This window comes from Asterias rubens, chromosome 7 (genome assembly GCF_902459465.1).
Source record: "Asterias rubens chromosome 7, eAstRub1.3, whole genome shotgun sequence".
Taxonomy (NCBI): Eukaryota; Metazoa; Echinodermata; class Asteroidea; order Forcipulatida; family Asteriidae; genus Asterias; species Asterias rubens.
The window spans coordinates 17,221,614-17,245,753 of NC_047068.1; the positions used below are offsets into that span (position 1 = coordinate 17,221,614).

Consider the following 24,140-nt stretch of genomic DNA (forward strand, 5'->3'; position numbering starts at 1 on the left):
ACCATTACCTTCTGTAAACCCTGTAAGTATTTGTAAATCTGTGAACTTTTTTTTTCTTTTCCGAAAGTGTCCAATGGCTTTAAGCAGAGAAAATTGCACACAAACTTTCAGCTGAGCACAAATAAGTAGGACACCAATCACAGGTTGCACATGTGACATAGTATTTTGGCCGTTTACCTTATTCGTGTAAGCATAATTTTGTTGTGCTTAGCTACTTTTTGTGCCAAGGCAGTTTATAAAAGTGGCGGTGGCAGCAAAATAAACCACCTCACCATGTATCCCTTTTAAGGTTTTACAAATCGGTTGTTGAGTCTCACGGAATTACACTAAATACAATTCAGTCAGGCCCCAAAAAGCTTTGAAACTAACTTACTGCTTCAAGGTGCAGACTCTGGGTCCCAGACACCCTGTACATGCGCACAACGTGATCGCTATCCTCAACACTATAGAACCCACTGGCTGTACCGCCCTCTATGTAGGAGATGTTGTTGTCGAAGAGAACGAGAAACTCTGGGCTTTCGTCTTCCATTTCCTCTCGGATCGTTCGTGTCTTGGTGCAGAGCAAGTTGCGGAGATTCACAGCGTGGATGGCTGAGCATGCCTTCTTGTCAAGCTGCGAATTAAAAATGTTTAGGAATAAATCAAACTACTACAGCGTACTAAAGTTAGACACAAACTTTATTTGGTTTGCGGTTACACCAAGTGTGTATCTACTTGCCAGGTAGAGTCTGTTCTTAGTGAACTGTCTTTCTTTATTCTAATACCGCGAAGTAGATTTATCGGATGTTCGGGAGACTTCCCCGTTCTGAAAACGAACTGTCCTGCTTTTTAACTACTAGCCCGGCGGAATGATGGGACTACTACTTTAGCTTATAGAATCAAAATTAAGTGCACTACCGCGGAGTCAGTTCTTGAATTGGTCTCAACTTTTCGACTAGCTTGCTCTAGTCATCGTCAGGAGACTGAGAAGAAACTCTACTTGGCAAGTAGATACACACATGGTGTTACTGCAAACCAATCATATATTGATACCCCACCATGCAATGCCTCAAATCCTATATAGACCCAAACTGTTTACGAGCAGCGGGGCAGTTGTAAAAATAAAACAAACTTGCATTCAGACAGCTCAAAGTTGAAGCAAATGTATGCGTTGTATCTTTGGTTTTAAGAGGTCACACTGACCCAACACAACAACGCCTACTACAAGCGTGCCATACAGTTATAAAACCTTCGAGAAAACACATTTTAAATGTAATTACAGGCAGTACCTATACACAACAATCAATAAATAAAAACAATTAGAATAAACACTCATTAAAAAAGCTGGCATTGCTACCAAAAAATAGGTATATGTACATGTATTGTACTCAGTGGTTTTAAAAAACCACGCTTAAATAGGTTTGTCCTGAGGCCAGCCTTGAATCTATCAAAATTATCGGCTTCCCTAAGTTGCTTAGGAAGCTGGTTCCACAATTCAGGGCCAATTACAGAGAACATCCTATCACCTGCAGAAACCAGCTTCGCTCTGGGGCGGATCAACAGAGTAACATCACTTGCAGAACGAGTAGATCTAACTACAGGCCTAGTAGCAACAAGATCATACAGATACAAAGGGCAAAGACGATTTAAGCATTTAACAAATTTACAAACACACTTTAAAATAACTTGATAATTAACAGGAAGCCAATGTAACAGCATTAGAGCTAATGATATGCTCATACTTTTTGGTACAAGTAAGTAGCCTCGCAGCCGAGTTCTGAACTCTCTGTAAGGGGGCAATAGTGGTGGCAGGGAGACCAGGGGTGGATTTCACAAAGAGTTAAGACTAGTCTTATCTCGGCTTAGGACGAATTCGGCTTAACTTAAGATTAGCTATAGTTTTTGATATCTCTTAGGACTAGTCCTAAGTTGGGACTAGCACTAACTCTTTGTGAAATCGACCCCAGCTAGGATAGCACTGCAATAATCAATCCGGATATGAGTTCTTACCGTTGCTGTATTACCAATCCAGTAGAAGATCTGCCATTGTAAGTTATCACTGTCATCAAAGTGTGTCTGTACAAAGAAAATAGTAAAGAAAAATATTTGTTATCTCACAAGTGCAAATGGAATATGCAAAAATGTAGGGTTACGTGACATTCATTATAAAAAAAACATTTAAAATCTTTTTAAAGATTTCAACATGTGAACTTAAAAACAAAACATTTAAAATCTTTAAAATATATCAAGAATGTTCAGAGTAGTAGCCAGGTACGTCACTTACATGAAGGATGATGTAGCAATCTGCTTCGTAGAACTTGCCATGCATTGCTGCCAGAAAAACATAAATAAATATACAATCAGGGTGACAACTGACAAATCAACTGCATATACCTTTCCAAAGGACGCAGCAACAAGGTTAAAGGTACTGGACACTATTGGTAATTACTCAAAATAGTGGTTAGCATAAAAAACTTACTTGGTAACGAGCAATAGAGAGCTGTTGATAGTATAAAACACTGTGAGAAACAGCTCCCTCTGAAGTAACACAGTTTTTGAAAAAGAGGTAAGTTCTTACTCAATTATTAAATTACTTCAGGCCTGAAGCCTTTTATTGGCATCTGAAGGCACACAAATTTGTGCAACAGGGGTGTTTTTTCTTCTCTATACTCTTACAACTTCGATGACCAACAGAGCCCGAATTTTCACAAATTTGACATTTTATGCATACATGTTGGGATACACCAAGTGAGAGTACTGGTGTTTGGCAATATTACCAAAAGTGCCCATGCCTTTTAAGGACACAAGTGTCAGGACCAGGACTCAAACCCGCACTGCTGATCAGAAACACACAAGAGTTTGAGTCCGTTATTCTTATCGGCTCGGCCACGACACGCCACTCTTATAACCATGTGTGTGAAATGTACCTTCATCAATTATTAGAGGTACAAAGTTCTCAATCTGCCAGATACAGAGTCCCTCGTCACTACCGATGTCCTCAGGGAAGAAATCACTATAGTCTAGCTGAGGTTTCTCCAATGCATCCAGCCAACTCTTAGGCCTAGTATTAAAGACAGATAAGGAGCTTTAATTTTGGGGACCAGGGCCTGATTCTTCAGAGCTGAGTCATCAGCATAAAAAATGGCTGAGCACAACAAAATTATGTGTTAGGAATAAAGTTATAACCCAATTACCATGTCTACAAATCTTTATATCGACAAATTATGCTTTTTAGCAGGGACCCATGTCACAAACAATACACATTACATAGAATTTTGGCTGGTACCCTACTTCTGCTAGACAATTTGCTTCAGTGCTAAGCAATTGTTGTGCTCTACAGCCATTTGAAAGATGTATGATAACACGTGCTGCAACAGTTTCATCTTGCAATCAGGGAGGTTATGTACAACAATACAAAAACATTAAGAATGCCAAGCAACATAACAGGAGAAAAGTTTCCATAATTGGGGAGATTTTCACATTTGGTCATCAGAACATGGACAGATTTTCAGGGAAGTTTCTTGATAATGGTGAATACTTACTTGACTTCTTCTTGTTCATCTGTTTCTGCAGTCTTCCCTTCATTCTTCTCTTTGGCTAAATCACTCATGCCCTGAATAAACAGTCAATAAAGCCAAGTTAATCCGAGGTCGTTGGTTTATCTATCACATCTTTTAAATTCTTCTTTGTTCTTCCCAAAATGTACATCCAATCCAAGTACAGTAGAACAAATACATTTGGTAAGGGCAAGCAGTCGATTTCACCAAACTCTTCCTAACTTAGGATTGATCTTAGTACTTAGGACGAGTTAAGTTCTGTATCCAAAGACGTAGGATGAATTGAACCCATCCTAAGTTAGGATGGTAACTCGACCTAACTCGAGATAGGATTAATCCTAGCGTTTTGTGAAATAGACTGCAGGCACCTTAATCTTCCGAGGTAATAGATTCTCTTCATACCAGGCCAGGAACTACTTGAATGCCCTGGAGGCCATGGTTTCTATTGCCCCTGCTCTTGTCCTTTGTGCCCCTCCAAAGGTTTCCCATAGACTTTAAGATTCTCCAACAGCAGTGTCCTTAAGGAGGCTTTGTAAAATGAAAACGGACTTGTCTTCTCAAAGATGAAATTCAAAAGCCGTCATATTATTAAAAGATTATTTGGCCACAATGCACGAGGCCGTGTTTTCTCACAACACTTTTTGTCAATAGAGTCACTAAAGAATGTTAAACTCATTTGTGGAAGTGTCGTGGCCGAGCGGTTAAGAGCACCGAATGCAAACTCTGGTGTTTCTGATCAGCAGAGTGTGGGTTCAAATCACCAGTCGTGACACTTGTGTTCTTAAGCAAGACACTTAACCATTGCTTCATCCTTTGGATAGGACATAAAGCCACTGGTCCCATGTGTTGTGTAACGCATATAAAGAACCCAGTGCACTTATCAAAAAGAGAATGGGGTTCGCCCTTGGTGTTCCTGGCTGTGGCTGCTGAATGCGCCATAGCACCTTTTAAACCCTTATAAGGTGCTACATAATTGGGTCTCAAAATTCATCACTGCAATAACCTATCTTTCTGAAAGTTTGTATATAATCAGCGCCTTGAGTACCTTGATTGGTAGATACATGCGCTATATAAGACTTTGATATTACTACTACTTTTTTAATATTATTATTTACCTTCAAAACTTTGGCTTGTCCCTCTTGGTCTTTGCCTTGTGTTAAGCTCTCCTGTCTGCGACGTCTAAGCCTCAGCTTACGAGCTAAGGGATCCTTAGAAGCTGGAGACAGCAAATAAAAGAGATATCTTTTTTATCTTGGATGAACAAAGCAAAGGGTGGGGTTTTGGGGAAAGGAAATGCTATTTCAGATAAAACTGTATCTGCAGGTATAAAATTTAGAATCAGTGAACTTTCAGACATACATAAAAAGTGTAAGGAAAACAAAGACATGGGGATGAGAGGTGGACTTACATGGTGAGCCACCTCCAGGGGTTGGTGGTAAAGCTCCAACGAGTCTCAACTGATGACTCAATGAGAAGTCAATATTGTAGAACTCGGCTCCACTACCCTTCTGCATAGCGCGTGGTTTAGGAGGCATCACAAGGTTAGGGTTGTCTCTCACGTCAAGGACCTACAAGAAAGGTCAAAGCAAAAATATGCCGAATACCAGTCACAGATTGTACATGTGGAGTGGCGTTTTGGCTGGTGACCTAATTCTCGTAAGTTGTGCTTAGCTACTTGTTGTGCTTAAAGACAGTGGATACTATTGGTAATTGTCAAAGACCAGTCTTCTCACTTGGTGTATCTCAACATAAGCATAAAATAACAAACCTGTGAAAATTTGAGCTTGATTGGTCGTCGGAGTTGCGAGATAACTATGAAAGAAAAACACCCTTGTCACACGAAGTTGTGTGCTTTCAGATGCTTGATTTCAAGACCTCAAGTTCTAAAATTAAGGTCTCGAAAATCAAATTCATTGAAAGGTTTTATGCTAATCATTAGTTTGAGTAATTACCAATAGTGTCCACTGCCTTTAAAAAGCTCTTTGAAATTGGACACATGGATGGTGCTGAGTGGGTAAACCAGGCAGAGGTTTGTAAGAGTAGAAAAGTAATAAACCACACAGGAAACTTATGTTGAACAAAAAAAAATAAGCTAAGGTGGGATTTGAACTGGCAACCTCCAGATTAATGTGCCGGTGCTTTACCAACTGAGTTAACTGAGTGTTGTATGGGGGTCTCCATATTTTTGCCGGTCTCAAAATGTTGTCAATATCTTTGTTCGGAGGTGCCAGTCAAAAGCCCTTCAACCTCTAGTTGCAATATAGACTGCAGCCAATTTTACGAAACTTTCCGCAACTGCGTAAGTTCACTTCTGCAATGTTTATGGCGCAACTTGCTCCATAAAAGTTGTGCAAGTAGACTTATGTATTTACGTAAAGTTTCGTGAAAGAGCTGCAAGAATAACACCAAATTATAAGATCAAACCTGGGAAGTGGCAGCAAAGAGGTCACTTTTAGGGGAGTGACTTTTTAATTCAAATATCAATGCATAAACTACAGGGGAAACTGACTAAATAATTTTGATTGAGCAAAACAAAACATTTTTTCTTACCTCAAGATCTGTGATAAGATGGATGGCTTCTGGGAGGGTCAGGAGTCTATTCTTGGTCAGGATCAACTTCTTGATCTTCGGACATCTAAAAGAACCAATAATCAAGACACTTAACCAATAATGCTGCATCCTTGGGATGGGATGTAAAGCTGTAGGTCCCGTGTGTTGTGTAATGCACGTAAAAGAACCAAGTACACAAAATGCTGAGCAAAGGGGTTCCCCTGGAATGGTTTGACTGGCTGCATAGTGTATCACAGCAATTTGTAAACCATTATCTAGTGCTATGTAAAGGAACAGGACACATTCAAAAACGTAGCTCTACATACCTAACAGGATAAAAATATAATAATGTTCAGGCACCTTGAGCGTTACAGTGTGGCGGATTTGAGCAATCAGCAGGAAAATATTTTGGGTGCTTTGAGATTCCAATCAGATGTGCGCACTATTTAAGAACTACGTGACCAGGGGTAATAATGTTGTGTTGAAAGCGGTTTGAGACGCCCTCCATGTGTGAAAAGCGCTATACAAAAACTGGTTTTATTATTATTATTACTACGTAATATTATTGTAAATAATTGTTCTTATTAATTATTTATACTTTTAAATTCCAAGGGATGATAACCAGAGTATTACACTAACCTACACAACCCTTCTGGTATAGACTCCAGATTGTTATTTGCAGCCACAAACTGCTCCAGACTGATCATCTTGCCAATGCCGATCGGTATTCCATCAAAGTCTATCTGGTTACTGCTGATGTACAAACGCTTCAGGCTGATCAACTTGCACAGAGCGGCTGGTAAGGAGGTTAGCTTGTTACGGCCCAAGTTCAAGGTCTGAAGGTTCACCCATGTGTCTATACACAAGGGAAAAAAAGAGAAAAACAGTTTGCACACCATACAAGTATTGCTACAAATGTTGTTGGGCACAATCTTTGAAAATGCGTGCAGGCAATTTGTGAACTAAAGACTGCCAATACACACATAGATAAAAATTGTTAGGCTCAGACACGAAATTGACAGAAACTACTATGGGCAGCACCCTGTATCAATACCTCTAGCCACCAACCCCAAAAAGGGAAGTGCACAAAGGTACACTTCCAGGGATTCTGATGGAGCAACGTGAATGACAAAGATCAGGCAGTGTTCAACAAATGCTCCCTAGCTATCCTGCGCAAATTTTGAATCATTTTAAGATATTGCACAGAGAGGGTTTATTATTCAACTGAAAATCACAAGACCGCTTGACTTGTTCATTTATGAGTCTACAGGCCCGACACTTAAACAACTGGCTCCGAGCCTGTTTTCCAGTGTCTCTGTTTCTGAACTTATTGGTCCAACCCTAAACCACTCGGGCCTCTGGTCCAGCGTTGTTTTCAAGACCTGTGATCAAACCACAACATCCACAGCATCTTGAGGTACTCACCCATAGTTATATCCATCTCAGTAATGCAGTTACTACTGAGGTTCAACCTCTTGAGTGAGCTCAGTTTGTACAGGCCCTCTGGCACTTTGCTGATTTCATTGTAGGATAAGTCTACATCGGTAAGGTTGGTCAGTACATCGAGCTGGGGCGGGATGTTGTTCAGATTGCGTTGGGTGTTACGTAGTTGAAGGGTCTGGAGCTGTGTTAATGAAGTGAGTTGCCTGCGGAAAAGAACAATAAGTGAGTTGGTAGTGAAGTTAAAAAATGAGAAGTTCCCTTGATCCACTAAGCAAAAGTAGTAGTCCTGACACAGAAATGCATTGAAGAGGTTAAAGGGCAGAACAGAGTTACTGAATAATTCATGAACAAACTCACCTGAGCTGGGCATGAAGGAGTGGGTTATTATTTAAGATCAGTGTCTGTAGGTTACCAAGTCGTCTCATTTGTGGTGGTAATGAATCTATGGGAAACAAAATAATATTACAACATTTAAAACAAAACAAAATAACAAAGTACAATTGTTTTGATGAGATATCACCTAACGTCACAAGGCAGGAAAGCCACTTCAAGATGAGGGCTTTATTATATCACCTAACGTCACAAGGCAGGACAGCCACTTCAAGATGAGGGCTTTATTATATCACCTAACGTCACAAGGCAGGACAGCCACTTCAAGATGAGGGCTTTATTATATCACCTAACGTCACAAGGCAGGACAGCCACTTCAAGATGAGGGCTTTATTATATCACCTAACGTCACAAGGCAGGACAGCCACTTCAAGATGAGGGCTTTATTATATCACCTAACGTCACAAGGCAGGACAGCCACTTCAAGATGAGGGCTTTATTATATCACCTAACGTCACAAGGCAGGACAGCCACTTCAAGATGAGGGCTTTATTATATCACCTAACGTCACAAGGCAGGACAGCCACTTCAAGATGAGGGCTTTATTATATCACCTAACGTCACAAGGCAGGACAGCCACTTCAAGATGAGGGCTTTATTATATCACCTAACGTCACAAGGCAGGACAGCCACTTCAAGATGAGGGCTTTATTATATCACCTAACGTCACAAGGCAGGACAGCCACTTCATGACGAGGGCTTTATTCAACTGATTTGGGGGCTTTTTACCCAAATCAACTGCCACCTGGGGAAGGCTGCCACCTACTCTTGGGACTGAAAAAGGGTTACCCCCTTCACAGTCTGTAAGGATGTAGGCATGGGTATGATCCACTAGGAGCCTCACTGGTAGAGCAGAATGCACTACCGTCTCAACTTTTTACGAGGCAATTATTGTTAAGTGCCTTGCTCACGGGCAAGTGTCATGACTGGGATTCGAACCCACACTCTGGTGCTGACAACACAAGAGCTTGGGTCCAGTGAACTATAACACTCAATGAACCTGATAGAGTCATCTGTTTTTTAAAATTACAAAAGTCACTTGCCTCATTTAAAGGCAGTGGACACTATTGGTAATTACTCAAAATAATTATTAGCATAAAACCTAACTTGGTGAAGAGTAATGGGGAGAGGTTGATGGTACAAAACATTGTGAGAAACGACTCCCTCTGAAGTGACATTGTTTTTGAGAAAGAAGTAATTTTCCACGCATTTGACCTCAGATTTAAAACTTGAGGTCTGGAATCAACCATCTAAACACACACAACTTCGTGTGACAAGGGTTTTTTCTTCTTTCATTATTATCTCGCAACTTCGACAACCAATTGAGCTCAAAATTTCACATGTTTATTATTTTATGCATATGTTGAGATTGACCAAGTGAGAACACTGGTCTTTGACAATTACCAATAGTGTCCAGTGTCCGTCTTTAAGAGGTCTTTGTCTTATTTCCAGATAACCTTAACCCTCCTACTTTTTGACCATTCACCATCATCTAAATGGTTTTGATCGATTCCATTCCAATTGTGAGAAAACCAGGCCTGGAATTGAACAAGGGCCATGGAGGACATGGCGTCTGTAGCCCCTGGTATTGGCCTTGATAACCCTCCACAAATTTCCCATAGACTTAAAGGTTTTCCAAAGTGTCTTTGTAAAATGAAATGGCCTTGCCCTCTCAAAGTAGAAATTCCAGGCCTGGAAACTTCAGATATTTATGTAGAGTCAAGGCAGTTACTCACCGAGTTTATTGTCACTTATGTTCAGGTAGATTAGATCAGTCAGGTTGATGAACAGTTGTTGGGGAATGCTGGTGATGCTGTATAAAAAAAAGGTAACAAAACAATTTATGCATTGTCTTTCTTCTTATCCTTGAAGTTTAGTAAAGGGCTACTTGGCTTAGTGAATCTAAAGGGCACAGGTTCAAGACAGGCAGTAGCAAAATTGATTGAACCCCCAAAGGGGATAGTGGCGTGCCACATTCATGATGGCGGGATGTTGGCCTAAGTGACACAAGGGAGATAAGGACCCTAATTCTGGACAGAGAAGAGCGGAGGGCTGAGACCAAGTTCCGATTTGGTGTAGGATAAACTACGCCCTCCAATCATCATCAACCCCAATAAAACCAAAAAGCTACCTAAACATTATTCCCTTTTTACTTAATGTTTGAAATAGAAAGTCGCATCCCCGCATTTGGGCTGAAAATGCCAGACCCGTCACAACTATGACTATGCAGCTTTGTACACAGGGTCCAGTTTCATAGAGCTGCTTAAGACACTGGACACTTTTGGTAATGGGAGACTTTCTGAGACGATAGAGGGCAGCAGACTTACCGGGTAAATCCATTGTTCTCAGAATTATGCGCATGTTCAGAACTACGTAAACAATGGAAATTTACCCGGTATGTCTGCTGCAACCTAGCATTGGAAAGTCTCCTATTGTCAAAGATCAGTCTTTTAACTTAGTGTATCTCAAAATATGCATAAAATAACAAGCCTGTGAAAATTTGAGCTCAATCGTTCAACGAAGTTGCGAGATAATAATGAAAGAAAAAACCATCCTTGTCACTCGAAGTTGTGTGCTTTCAAATGCTTGATTTCGAGACCTCAAATTCTAAATCTGAGGTCTCGAAATCAAATACGCTGAAAATTACTTCTTTCTCGAAAACTACGTCACTTCAGAGAGAGCCGTTTCTCACAATGTTTTATACTATCAACCTCTCCCCATTTTCTTTACCAAGTAAGGTTTTATGCTAATATTAATAATTATGTTGAGTAATTACCAAAAGTGTCCACTGCCTGTAAGCAGAGAAAAAAATTGCATAACAAGTTTCTGATAAGCAGAATTGAATTGATGTAGTTTGGCTGATAACCTTACTCCAGTAAGCATAATTTTGTTATGCTTAGCTACCTTTTGTGCTTTAAGCAGCTCTAGAAAATTGGGTCCAGACCACGAGGATCCAATCACCGCAGCTTGACTTACTTATTGTGGTTTAGGTTCAGCACCAGTAATGATTTAGCTCTTTCCAACTCCTCAGGCGTTGCGGACAATTGATTATAACTGAAGTCCTAGATGACACAAGAAGAAATAAATCACAGTAGAAGATATTGTACATAACTTATTACTGACACAACATTTACAAAGAAAAAAAAAACAGTGATTATTTTGTATCCATAAAAAAACCTGACCAAATCTCTACTACTATGTCTGTATTTTTCATTTTTAAAAAGAGAAATCGTCCAATATCACAAGGTCAGTTGGCCACTTCGTTAAGGTGAAGGCTACACTTAACTAATTTGGGCTGTGGATTGCCACCTACTGTACATGTTAGCGCTTTGCATCCTTTGGAAAAGGCGCTTTATAAATTTGGTTATTATTATTAGTATTTATGTAGTCATTGGGTTGAAACAGGGTTAACCCCTTCACAATCTGTAAAAGTTCTAGCATACCATGGTAGATTATCAGCCGTGTCTTATGGCCAAGGTATTGTGCTTCACCAAGCCACTCAACGTGCCGAACAATGGAAACGAAAAATTTACTAAAAAAGGACAACATGTAGCCACTCAGCATTGCCTGTGTACCGTACGCGCACAGACGTCACCGTGATGATGAAGTTGTAAAAGTCTTTATGGTCTTCATAACAGACTGGTATGAGACTCACCACGACTGTGATGTCATCCAATCCGAAGATGTCATTGGGGATCCCTGAATTGCGTATCTTGTTGTGTCTGACGTTGATGGTTCGTAAACACTGCAGCGTTGGAAGGTCACCGTGAATCTGGATCAACTTGTTCCGTGCCATGTGAAGATGTTCCTGACACACCAAGAGAAAAAAAATAATAAATATTACAGGCATGCATTTAAAGGCACTGTACACGTTTGGTAATTGTCAATGACCAGTGTTCCCACTTGGTGTATCCCATCGTAAGCATAAAATAACAAGCCTGTGAAAATTTGAGCTCAATCGGTCATCGAAGTTGCGAGAAAATGATGAAAGAAAAAACATCCTTGGTGGACAAAGTTGTGTGCTTTCACACAGGAATAAAAGGAATAAAAGACTTCTGGCTAGAAGTCTTTTATTATTTAAGTGAGAAATTACCTCTTTCTCAAAAACTACGTTACTTTAGAGGGAGTCGTTTCCCATAATGTTTTATACTATCAACAGCTCTCCGATGCCCGTTACCAAGTCAGTTTTTAAGTTAATGTTTGTTTTAAATAAATAACCAAACGTGTACCTTCCCTTTAAAAATATATAGGCATTTATTTAGCAGCAGCAGAGAGATCACCTTGAAGGGATGCAAAAAAAATTATTTTAAACATCAAGCAACATCCACAAGGGAAAATGAATGGATAAATCTGTCAGTATCTTTAGGTTGAACAAAGAATAACTGACTAGAGCAGGACATGAACCTAAAACCTCATTGTACTGTTTGGCTTCATGGAAGGTACATGCAAGTCCAAATGATCCGAGATTCCGGCACACCATGGCCAATAGACCGATCCATTAGGCTCCGCCCGAGGCGCACGTGTGAGCAAGAAGATGTGAGCCTCTCCAGTGCAATGCCATTCTGCACAACTCGAGTGCCGCGAGTGCAAGCATACGCGCACGCATGTCAGACTTTTTTTGGGTGGCGCAATGGGTTGTGATTGGTCAATACGATGTGGGGCGTAGCTTTAATGGATCAATCTATTAAGACAACATACAATGTTTGTAAACAAATTTCATACTAACCAGTTTAGAGAGCTGAGAGAGCTCATCTGGAAGCATCTCCAATTGAGTCTTATTGAGACGCAACCAGCGTAGACTGGACATGTCCCCCACATCCTCAGGAAAGAGATCAGACTGTGAAGTGAAAATAACAAGTACACATCTTTAATTCAAGATTAAAAAGTCTTCAAAGAGTTACTAGGCCTACCACAAAATATGGAGGACTTTCCAAATGGCGCCACCACTTTTTCACTAATTTGTACAAAAAGGGATATCTCGTTGAGACAGTTTAGACACTAGGCTATATTATTTCATATCAAATGAAAAAGTGTTGTGGCGCCATAAGGAAACTTTTCCCAAAACATAAAACTATAAGTTAACACAAAGGTCATTACAAAAACCATGTCAAGATACATTGCTGAAAACATGTCAAAACAGCAATATTTTACCATTTTTAATCTGAGGTCATTTTAAATTTTCATGGGATAACTTTCCATATGGCGCCACTACTTGTTCACTAGTTTCTACAAAAAGGGAAAGCTCATTGAGGTAAATTAGATACTATATTATTTCATATCAACTGAAAAAGTGGTGGCGCCATTTGGAAACTTTTCCTTTTCATGATTTACACTGCAGAGTTAAATAATTGGAAAAATGTCTGTAATCCTGTCACCATTTTTTCATTCGTTAATAAAACATTTAGTCATAAAAACTCATAGACACATGTCTAATTTACTCAGTTTTATTAGGTGCCCCAACAATAATTAAAATACTTAACAAATGTTATCAATAAAAGTCAGGTCAACAAACATAAAAAAAACCAATACAAATTCTGCCCTAATAAAATACAATTTACAAATCAAATGAGTGAGTGAGATATTCCTTTGATAAATTGAGTGACATGATCTTTGATTTGAAGTGTTCACAAGATACGGATATCTTCACCATCCTAACTCGACAGTTTAATTTAGTTTTGGGTGATTGTCAAGTTTTAATGGAACATCATTGTCTAAGTACGCATGTCGGAAATATGCGGACTTCCCATATTTGTCATGTTTGTGTACGGAAATAAATAGTAAGGCAATGAGAAATTTCCTTGTTTTGTTTTTGAAAAATCGAGAAAAGTGCTAGTTATTGCAAACTGTTGGACATGTTATATCCTCATATGGTGCACAAAATAACAAACTATAAATTAATTACACTTTCAGTTAGTAAAATATACTCACTTTGAAGTTGTTCCGACTCAAATCCACTCCTCGAACGAACGGCAACACTCCAGTGGCCGCCATCTTGTAAATCTAATGAGGGCCTGGGCGGAGGCGGGGCTTTGAGTATAATGAAAATAGCCTTTTATATATGGAAATGGTACACATCAATAATACCTAACTCTTTTTATAGAATGCAATGTAGTATAAGTCTAATTTGAGGTTTATATTAAATAAAAGGATGGAGAAATTCAACTAGAATGCCCCCCCCCCCCCCCCAAACCTTTGAACGTTACTTTTCACGAGAGGGCGTGAATTTATTTTTAGACATTGCGAGATTCTCACACTCAGATCTGGGAAATCCCGATCGAGTGACTCATCAGATGACGATGTAAAAGACACGTCTGGCTTTAAAGTTATACTGACATTCTGCAATATTGACGTGAACAATTTGGTAAGGAATCTAGTCCTCTGATTCTCCCCTTCCCCTTTTTTACCCTACAATATCCTGGTGACATGTGTTTTCAGTAGGATAACAGGAAAATTGTTCACAATCAAAAACTAAATATTATATTAATTATTAATACTAAATTAATATAGTAACCACCTCACGTGATCCATCTAGTGACTAAAGCAGAATGAAACTCAATTTAGCAGATAGTAATTTTGTTTTAGACTTTCGAGGTTGGATGATGTTTCTTTGACTCATTTGAATTTTGGCATAATAATGCACTAGTGATTTGTACCGAAAATCAAGTTTTGTACTTTATTTCAAAATACTTTCTCAATGGTGTTTTGAATGTTATTCATTAGATATTGAGGATTAAGGTCGTGTTCATAGAAATTATGTCATGATTTTCGAAAGGGGTAAAAATTGAGCAAATCTGTTGACTAGCTGTCGAAATTGTACGTGTTTGACCATTTCGCCCTGCATCGAATGTGAGTGACTCGCAACCCTCTGGCTCTGCCGTCGGCAGGAGGGCTACGTTATCGCAACTAAGTTGACACATCATGCAGTGCATTTGCAGTGGCAAAGTTCAGAAATAGCCAAACAAAACATTGTAATATGGGGACACCTCCACCTTCTACACCTCCATGGATGGATGTAGTGACACTACCCAGTCAGTGACCGACATTGACATTGACATTGACACTGCCTGGCACTGTCACTCGTGTCACACTTGACAGTTATTGGCTTTTAGAGAACAAACTTGTCTTATTTTAGATTAATCTGAGTGCTGTGTGCAGTAATCAGAATCATACTACATCAGTACATAAACTGTAGGATTGGTTCTCAATGCATAACATGGATCACAAGAATTAAAATTAAAACAGCATAAGAGTTGCTTCTTAAATTTGTCTTTCTTTGAACAGCTTCATGATCTTGGGTAAATATTTGTTTTAGAGATGATAGAACGTTAATGTCTGATTTTTTATTTCAAATACAGGAACTAGAAGTGACTGAGCAGCAATGGCATCAGGGGGCAGAAAGGACGACGGTGGAGGATCAGGCTCATGGCTTTTGACTGGCTTAAAGATTGGTGCAGCACTTGGGGCAGCTGCTTTGGGAACCTATGCTGCTGTCAGGGCAGCACAACAGGAAGAAAAAGAGAAAGAAACTCCAATGACATCGAGATGTAGCGAAGATTCATTCAAAGATGAAGGAGGAAGACAAGATTACTCGTCTTCATCCTCAAGTTCGCAGTTCCCAAGAGAAGAATCAAATCCAACTTCTCATGCTCCTAGAGAAGCATCAAAACCAAAGAAGAAGCCTTCTGGGTCCTTGATAGATGAGCTGCAGGAATACTTCAACACAAAGATCTCTATTCCTTCAGACAAGAACCTTGTCATCCAAAATCTTGTTTTGGACACGAGGGAACGTCTGAGTAGCTATCTAGTCAAGAATCAACGGAGACTTGTTAAGGGTGATCTAGTACCAGCAGCTTTTGACAAGATGATTCTGAAGCAAGGAGAAGAGTTCAGGTTGATGCTTCCGATAGCTTTTGATCCCAAGATGTGGGAGTTCATTGATGCTGCTGATACAATCCTAGATATGCCAGGCTACTTCTGCGTGAGGCGCACCAATATTGACTTCTACAGCATCGGGAGAAGTCCATGGGATCGTTTCCTCATCGGCAGCTACCTATGCCCAGAGCTTCTGCAAGACTTCCTGAGGAAGATCATTGATCAGAGTATTAAAGAAGGGACAGTGTTTGACTTCTATTGTAACGTCAAACGCAATGCAGGAGGAGTTGAGTTGAACGTTGAGAATCCTGTTAGAGGTTTTGGGAATACAGGAATGCTCCGCATCAAGATTATCCCATACATGAGCATGAAGATTAACGATAAGATAATCACCCTCATCGCCCAGTCTGTAATCCCCTCTCATCCAGCGGCAGCAACCACAGGAAACACCAACCCCAACGAGAACCTCTGGCTTCAGTCCTTTGAAGTAAAGGCCGTCTGTGAAATGGAAAGCATGGATTTAGATGGAGGCTGCCGCTGGAAGTGTCTGGCGATTCTAGATGCTCTTGGATCGACCCATCAGCCTCTGAGAATGCTCTCCCGCTACCAGATGATCACCATCCTCTTGAAGATGTGTCGAGAGGAGACAGAGTGGGCTGAAGAGATGCTTGCAGAGAGGGTCTTGGATCTTCTGAAGGCTGTTGAGGAGCATCTTAAAGCTGGAACGCTGTTGGACTTTTTTAATAAGAAGGTAGACTTGTTCGCTCACATCTCACCAGTGAAGATATCTGAGTCCCAGAAGTGGTTGGCCCATGTCTTGGAGTCTAAAGATAGAATCTCAAACTTGCTGTATTAAAATTTAGCAGAAAGTTTTGTTCTCCAGCTTAGAAAAATGAAAGGCAGGCACTGTATAGGCCTAATGTGGCACAGGAAAACATCTCAAGGCCATCTTCTACCTTTTATGATATAAAACAAAAACATGCAGTAAAACCTACCATATGGAAGTATTATTCTTGAATAGTTTATTAAAAACTACACAAATATTGCGAAAACAAGCTGATATGCCATAAAAACAAGGAATTAAATTAATAAAAAATGTGCACAAAGTCCTTGAAAAAGCACATGAATAAGCAGGGCCCATTTTCATAGAGCTGCTTCAGCAAAAAAAGGTAGCTATGCACAGCAAAATTATGCTTACCAGAATATGGTTACCAGCCAAACTACATAATATATACATGTACCGTATCACATGAAAAAATGTCTGTATCCTGCTCATTTCTGCTGTTACATAGGCTATTGTAGACAATTGTTAAACAAACTGTTCTGCTTTAAAGCAGCTTCATGTATTGGCCCTGGTCTTCTAAAAAATACCACTAAATTTGTTTTATAAAATTCTATAGTTGATGTGTTTATTGAATGAAACATGGTGTTCTTTTGAAAAAAATCGAAAGTTGTATCATACTTGAAACTTTAATATTCTGATAAAAAAAATGATGAATTGGTGGAAATAAGCAGACTGTTACTACAATGCAAAAATATGAGTGTAAAGTTTAACACCATGGATGTTGTCTCATACAGATACCATCTTGAAGTGTTAAAATAACACCAAACTGTTTGGGTAGAAATTAGTGTTATTTTAACACCATGTGGTGCAAATTCTGATTCATTTGTTTGTATCTTGAGACAACATCCATGATCTAAATTGTATCGGTTGTTGCTGTGCATGTCATGCATTATTCATGACTTACTCAATACTTACTCACTTTAATACATGTAGTTACTTTTATTTATAATTTGAAAGTAATTAATATTCAGTGTGATGTTGTAACTTATGTTTAAAAGTTAAATATGTAAATAATATTCTGAAGGCTATTATGAACTCCCACTATTGATGTTGATTAATTCACAGTTTGTTACTGCTAACAGTTTTAAAGAAAATTTAAAAATGCATAATATGCTAATTAGATGTGTTGGCTTCCTGATAAGCCAAATAAGATACATATAGTTTGTTTTATCTCGAAATCACTCTTTTTGTTTTCCTTTTTTTCTTTCTTTCTTTTTGTTGACGTTGATAAATTCTAAGTGCTATTGTGACATTATCCACAGAGCATTCTATTTTCCATTATCTGGTGGTGTCAACTCATTCATTTTTGTGCAATTATAAAGCTGTTTACAAAACAAAACAAAATTGTAGACTTTATACAATAAAATATAGGTGGAAATCCAAACATTGCATTTATTTTGGTTTAGTCACCACAGTGTGTACAAGCTTGAGTGTGTGCTAAACGTTATCTTTCATGTGGACGATTTTACAAGGAGTTAAGAGTGATCTTAACTGTGTGTCAGTCTTGATTGCTAGGCAATCTGTGGTGAAATCGACCCCAGCGATGTGATGTTATAAACTGTCTTTAAATCTATCATTAAGTTAATGAATAAAAACATCTCAAATCTCAAAAATGTGAGTTCAAATGTTTGTTTTTGGTAATTAAATAATATTCATTTTGAAATAATCGAAAGATGTTCTTCCGGTGTACAATTGGTAATCACTCTTAAAATTAATGGCGACATAAAAATTGAGTTAGAAGTAACCTAGCTTTCGATAAAGCATTTTAAGAATCATTTCACTTCGAAGTAGTGTGGTTATGATAAGACTTCAGGTTTTTATCCCCCAAATTCGCAACCGAGAATCGTTTCTGTTAGTGTTAGGCACGTTTCTCAGATTATGTATTCCAATTGCGGATTACTCTTCCTGGGTGGACATAACGCTCCCGAATTTCAGTGACATCTCAGAAACTCTAGCTACCACCGGCCCTTTTTATATGAAATTTTCACATGTTATAGTTACATTGTATTATCTGCATTTATAAAATACTATATAATTCTATTTATAAAACAACAAAACGGCTCCAATACTTTGCCTTTATAAAAACCGTAAATCGTTTCAAATTGACTTTTCTTTTACTCTCTCACAATCTCGCCAAGCACGAGGGAGTGCAGCATGGAAATGGTATCGCCAATACACACCACACTGGTCTGAACCTCACACTTGATGTGGGGTTGGTCTAAACAGCAGGATTTCAAGTAGCAACTTCGTTAACGTACCCCATATCGTTGATAGTGCTGAGTAATTCCAGAGTCCCTTGGACCAGCCTGATGTCCTCTGGAGACGCGTATAGATTAAAATCACTCAGCTCCAAATCATCAAGTTCTGGATTGCTGCATCCATACTTCTTAGAAGCCGATATATTTCCAACATTTTTGGGATATTCTACTCCTACATTATGTGGATCACCATAGCTTTTAGGTGTGGATTGATAGCAACACTGAATTCCTTCTGCATTAGTGGATGATTTAGTGGATACGTGTGGATATGCTGTGGATGGAGAGCTCCAACGCCATTCTTCTCGACCCACTGGTGGGCGCGAGTAATGATACTTCTTCTTTTCTCTTGGTGTCCACTTCGTACTATAAGAAGTATTTCTCGTAGCAGTGGATGTTTCTCCTGGTGATCTATTTTTCAAAATCTCCACACCTCCAATAATATTTTTCTGGTTGACACTTAGTGGTTGCTCAACATTATCCACTGATTTGGTATCACCTGAAATTTGTGGAACCAACTTTTCATCTACTGTTGCGAACTCTGAAATAGCTTGTGGATTACGGTTGTTGTACTTAAATTGATCCACAACTGTCCTTTGGTCAGCTGATAAAGGTTTTTGTGTTGGTTGTGTTTTAAGTGTTTCAGGATATCCACTATGCTGGACGCACAATGGTTGATGATTCTGTTGATCAGAATCCAACCTATGTTGAACTACTCTTCGGTCACCTGATGAAGGTTCTTGGGTTGAGTGTGTTTTCTGTGTTTGGACGAAAGGAGTTGGTTGTGGATTCTGTTCGTAAGAATCCACTCTTTGCTGAACTACTCTTCGATCAGATGAAGGAGTTGACTGTTGGCGCACTTCTTTTGGTTTAACATCTTCCTTTAGATCAGCTTGTTGATGATTACTGAACACTGACGGATCAATGTGCACAAATGCTGATCCTTGATTTGTGTGTTGCGGAATGGATGTCTCCTCACCATTCTGAAAATTATGATTAAACAGCAGTTTTAAGTGAATACTTCATAAAAAATAACCAAACAATGTGAAAAGTTATTTTTAAATGCATGAAATAGAATATGAATTTCATTATTGGGGAGAGGAAAAAAGATCACTGTAAAAAATCTAACCACAAAGATAGCTCATTTCAACGAAGTTTTTATCAACAAATCTAAACCCCGGTGAATTTCATTACGGGAGTTGTGCAAAACGACTACATACCCTAGACAATTTTTGAAAGAGGGGTAAACCATAGGGGTAGAGGGGTAACTATAAATGGCTCTCTTTTTGCACAACGTAACTCGTGAAGAGAAAGAGATTAAAATCATTAGTCATAACTTCTGATTTTGTTTTACCATATAAAAACATGGTGCATTTGGATCAACCTCCTGCTGGGGGCGTGGCCGTGGGTGTTCAATCTCCTCCTCCTCTGCGTCAACTTTTACCCTCTGGACTTCCAACACCCCTCTCAGTGCCTCATTCTCCCTCTGGAGATCGAAGATCTTCCACTGCAGCTTCCGGATTGCCTTCATTGTGTCCATTGATGACGTGAAGGGGTGGGTAGAGGTGGGTGATTTCTTACCGTCTTGCGCGAAGATGGACTCAAGCTGTGAGGTGACTCTACGGGTGTGTTCCTGAATATGCTGCATAGAACAAAATTCACCGTTTTAGTTTAATACAAATTAACTATAAGGAAACATTAAATCCATGATATGTTTCTAATAATAGGCTATCTCCTCAGCTTGTCAGCTGCTCTAATAAAAATATGTTTTAATTGTACTTTTTGTAGGTAAAAAGACACAATGTCTCCACAGATTTTTTTAAACTGACACCGTTTGAAGATAATGATAGAAGAAAGCTTCCCAGAAAATATTACTTATATTACACTACTAGGTGATGTAGCTTTTGAGAAATGAGTAAAACAATGTCAAGAAAATAATTTTCGTCTCAGTGATCATGAGACGAAAATTATTTTAGCACGTAAAAACGTAATTTCATGACATTTGTTTATCATTTCTTAAAAACTACAGCACCTCAGCAGGTAATATTTCCAGGAAAGCTTTCTACTATCATCATTATCTTCAAACGGTGTAATTAAAGTTTAATGTAAATCTGTGGACGTTGTATTTTGTGTTACAAAAGGTACCCAAATCCTTTAAAGGAAATGTATGCGTTTGGTAACCGATTCTCTTAAAACCATGGCAAAAAGAACTATTGGTTAGAAGCCTACAGCAGCTTTAAGTATAGTACAAAGCATTTTAAGAAACATCTCACCTCGAAGCAATGTGTTGATGTAAAAATAATTATAGGCAAATTAAGTTTTTATGCCCCAGAATTTGAGAAGCGTAGTGTGGTAACGGCACGCCTCTCAGTTACTATTTATAGGTCTAGCACAAAACCGCCCTCCATTTCATAGTTGCTTAGCAGCAAACCTTGCTTAGACATATTCTGCTAAGCAAGAAGAAGCAGGCAAACAGTTTCTGCTCACCAATAGTTGGTCTTCCAGCTTGCGGCATCTTGTATTTACTTCAGTCAGCATGTTCAAGAACGTGATCACACTGGATGAGTCCAAATCCCGACTGGTGGACTTGTAACTCGTCTAAAAATAAAAAATTGCACAATCCCAAAACATTATTATGAGCAAGAAGTATTCACTTTCGAGAAGGCTTTTTCTTTTCTTTTTTTTTTTGGGGGGGGGGGGCAACTTAGAATGAATATTTAAAAGTAAAATGTCAGCAACTTGTCAAACTCGAAAGGTGATTTTGGACGGATTGTAGGGGGGCCTACCAATTTTATTGCTACTTCAAAACCCCCAAACTTATAAACAAACAAACAAACAAACCAACAAACAAAATAATTTCTCAGCACCCAAACACTTCAACAAACAAAACATTCTTAAGTAAAGTAGGCCTACTTCTTATGAAAGGCACACAATTTCTACGAATTCTACAAGAAGTGTATAGATCTCACTTACATTTGGTTCATTATCCTGCTTACACCGCCTAATAAAAGCTTCAATCTCACCACTCGCCGTACCCGCAAATCCCGGCGAGTAACTTGCCTGATTCACACTAAAACGGGTCTGGGTTGATCTTCTAGGAGTAGTGTTGTACATGTAGGTTGATGCCATGATATTTGGTGTCTTTAGGTGACAGTCCTACTCCTTATTTTATTTGGCGCTTAAAATGTTGTTATTTTTAAAATCTGATATCGAAAACAGAAAGGCAAATGTATTCTGTGCGCAGGAACTCGGCTACGCGACGCACTGAGATCAGCAATAACATCGCGGGCTTTTTACACCATTTTGCTCTGTGGCTTCTAGTTGGACGCGCGCGTTTGAAAAGACGAATTACCTCATTTTGTCAGCTTTTTAAAGAAGCTGCTTGACCAGCAGTTAGATTACATGGACAAATGGAAAAATAAACGAGGGAAACAGCTAATTTAACTATAGAGAAACAATCATGAAGCGCCAAAATATTAGAGACATGTTGAAGCTGCCATCCTACATTGGATCGAGCAGACGAAAATAGCTAAAAACACAAATCAAAATCAAAACCTTAACTTAATTTATATATTTCAGTGTGGAACTCAACGGATAGACTTCACAACGCGCGCGTGGTTCACTGGATGACGCAGTGTTTGAAACTCTTTGTGCAATATCGTGCCTAAAAAAATCACATGCCGAGTTTGTTGTTTGAATGAGTTCTCTCTGTTAGGAATTGAAGTGCCAGGGAGCTAGCCATGTTTGAATCCATGCGTAGAGTGTTTGTTGAGAGCGTTGAGAAGACATGGCATACCTTAGCCTCACATGGAGAAGCAGGGGAGCAGCCATGGGATGAGGAGCCTAACTTATATAAGAAAGACATCATGATGTGTGCATCACAGCTTCGAGACGGTGTGGACGTGGATGTGAAGGTTCAAGCTATACGGAAGATGGGGCATTTGGCGTATACAGGTGGGTGCGAGTTGTGTGACTATATGGGGAGTGCATGGTTGACATAAATATAGAGTCCTTGCGAGCCCAGGACGCAAGTGTCCAATGCACCCCCTGACGTTGGGCTAGGAATTTCTTCATTGGTCATGGTAGCAACATGACTGGCATGGCCAACTTCCAAGGAAGATAGTCAGACTTCAGTTGGACTTCATTAAAATGGATAGTTTGTTCTTTATGGAAGTGTGGCCGGGTTGTAAGAACTGAACTCAAGCTTTGCTGTATCAGATCAGCAGGCAAGTCCTGGTGGTGACCCTTGTGTCCTTAAGAATGACTTATGATCTTAAACGTTGCTCTTAAAAGTAGGTAGGTCCCGGGTGTTGTTACAAAAACTGTCAACGCATGAAAGACACACTGCACGTAAAGGCTGCACTAAATGAAAAAAAAAGTATTTTCCCAAATCCTGTTGTTTACATCAACACAAATACCCGCAATAATGTTATCATTTGGTTGCCACATTTTACTTTAAGGCCACAGGCATTTTCTTAAAAAATGCATGTGTCTTTTTTGTCATTTGTATAATTCACTTTCCTTCATTTTAGGAGGTACAGATGTGGCTAAATTTACCGGTTCCTACCTCGAAACCCTGTCTGTAATACTCAAAGATGACACAAGCCCACCCTCGCTCAAGACACAAGTTGTAAAATCTCTGAGTGAGATTTGCCGGGCACACCGAGACAACTGCCAGCGTGCCGAAAGCCTTGCCCTCACCCCGGACCTCGCGAGGTTAATCCAGGCGAATGAAAGCGAGCCGCGCCTGGTGCGGTGGTGCTGCTACGCCTTGGTCGTACTCTGCTCGTCTGGGATGAGCTATCTTCGTACTCTGATGGAATGGTCGGACGGGGATAGCGGGAGTTTCAAGGAGACTTTAGAAGAGCTTGAGAATGAGTCTTGGAAAGGGTGGCCGAGGAACTACGCTGCTGTTCTCAGGGACTTCTTGGGTCATGTCACAGTGGACTTAAATGTGAAAAAATAAGATATCATTTGGGTCAAATTTCATAAAGCTGAGCTCAGCCACAACATTGAAAACTTAATCCAATTTGGGCTGTTCAATCCAAGTATTTTTTCAGATTCAATTCAAACTCATAGTTACTTCAATACTTCATGACGGTACAAAGCCAAAACAACTATTAAGGAAGTAACCAATAAAAATGGCCATTTAACCGTATTTCTGCCAAGCAATTTGTGTGCTTAGAATTTGTTGTGCTTACGGGCTTTATGAAATTGAGCCCTGGATAGGTGGAGATTAGTAAAAATCTA

At 39.4% G+C, this 24,140-nt stretch overlaps 3 protein-coding genes across 3 annotated transcripts in view; 2 read left to right on the forward strand and 1 right to left on the reverse strand.

The window, feature by feature from the left end:
* Window positions 1-13,910, reverse strand: part of LOC117293091 (protein flightless-1 homolog) — a 29,783-nt gene extending 15,873 nt beyond the window's left edge. Inside the window, exons 1-16 of the mRNA XM_033775307.1 lie at window positions 13,848-13,910; window positions 12,646-12,756; window positions 11,575-11,727; window positions 10,896-10,981; window positions 9,656-9,732; window positions 7,887-7,971; window positions 7,512-7,732; window positions 6,726-6,942; window positions 6,087-6,171; window positions 4,945-5,104; window positions 4,652-4,752; window positions 3,522-3,592; window positions 2,907-3,040; window positions 2,264-2,310; window positions 1,990-2,055; window positions 374-613 (exon numbers count right to left, since the gene is read on the reverse strand). Coding sequence (XP_033631198.1) covers window positions 374-613; window positions 1,990-2,055; window positions 2,264-2,310; window positions 2,907-3,040; window positions 3,522-3,592; window positions 4,652-4,752; window positions 4,945-5,104; window positions 6,087-6,171; window positions 6,726-6,942; window positions 7,512-7,732; window positions 7,887-7,971; window positions 9,656-9,732; window positions 10,896-10,981; window positions 11,575-11,727; window positions 12,646-12,756; window positions 13,848-13,910 — 1,917 coding nt within the window. The remainder of the gene's footprint in view (window positions 1-373; window positions 614-1,989; window positions 2,056-2,263; window positions 2,311-2,906; window positions 3,041-3,521; window positions 3,593-4,651; window positions 4,753-4,944; window positions 5,105-6,086; window positions 6,172-6,725; window positions 6,943-7,511; window positions 7,733-7,886; window positions 7,972-9,655; window positions 9,733-10,895; window positions 10,982-11,574; window positions 11,728-12,645; window positions 12,757-13,847) is intronic.
* A 268-nt stretch (window positions 13,911-14,178) lies between these two features.
* LOC117293092 (mitochondrial dynamics protein MID51-like) lies at window positions 14,179-18,246 on the forward strand. The gene is made up of 2 exons (XM_033775308.1): window positions 14,179-14,280; window positions 15,275-18,246. Exon 2 carries the CDS (start codon window positions 15,298-15,300, stop codon window positions 16,645-16,647), a length of 1,350 nt encoding a protein of 449 aa, XP_033631199.1. The 5' UTR covers window positions 14,179-14,280; window positions 15,275-15,297; the 3' UTR covers window positions 16,648-18,246.
* Window positions 18,247-22,630: 4,384 nt separating this feature from the next.
* On the forward strand, window positions 22,631-23,856 carry LOC117292852. The gene is made up of 2 exons (XM_033775022.1): window positions 22,631-22,844; window positions 23,423-23,856. Exons 1-2 carry the CDS (start codon window positions 22,631-22,633, stop codon window positions 23,854-23,856), a joined length of 648 nt encoding a protein of 215 aa, XP_033630913.1.
* Window positions 23,857-24,140: the final 284 nt, after the last annotated feature.

Excerpts from the sequence above, each read along its gene's own strand:
- LOC117293092 (XM_033775308.1), top strand. The coding sequence starts at position 15,298 with ATGGCATCAGGGGGCAGAAAGGACGACGGTGGAGGATCAGGCTCATGG.
- LOC117292852 (XM_033775022.1), top strand. The coding sequence starts at position 22,631 with ATGTTTGAATCCATGCGTAGAGTGTTTGTTGAGAGCGTTGAGAAGACA. Across the intron at positions 22,845-23,422 it reads GGGGCATTTGGCGTATACAG|GAGGTACAGATGTGGCTAAA; the intron begins GTGGGTGCGAGT and ends CCTTCATTTTAG.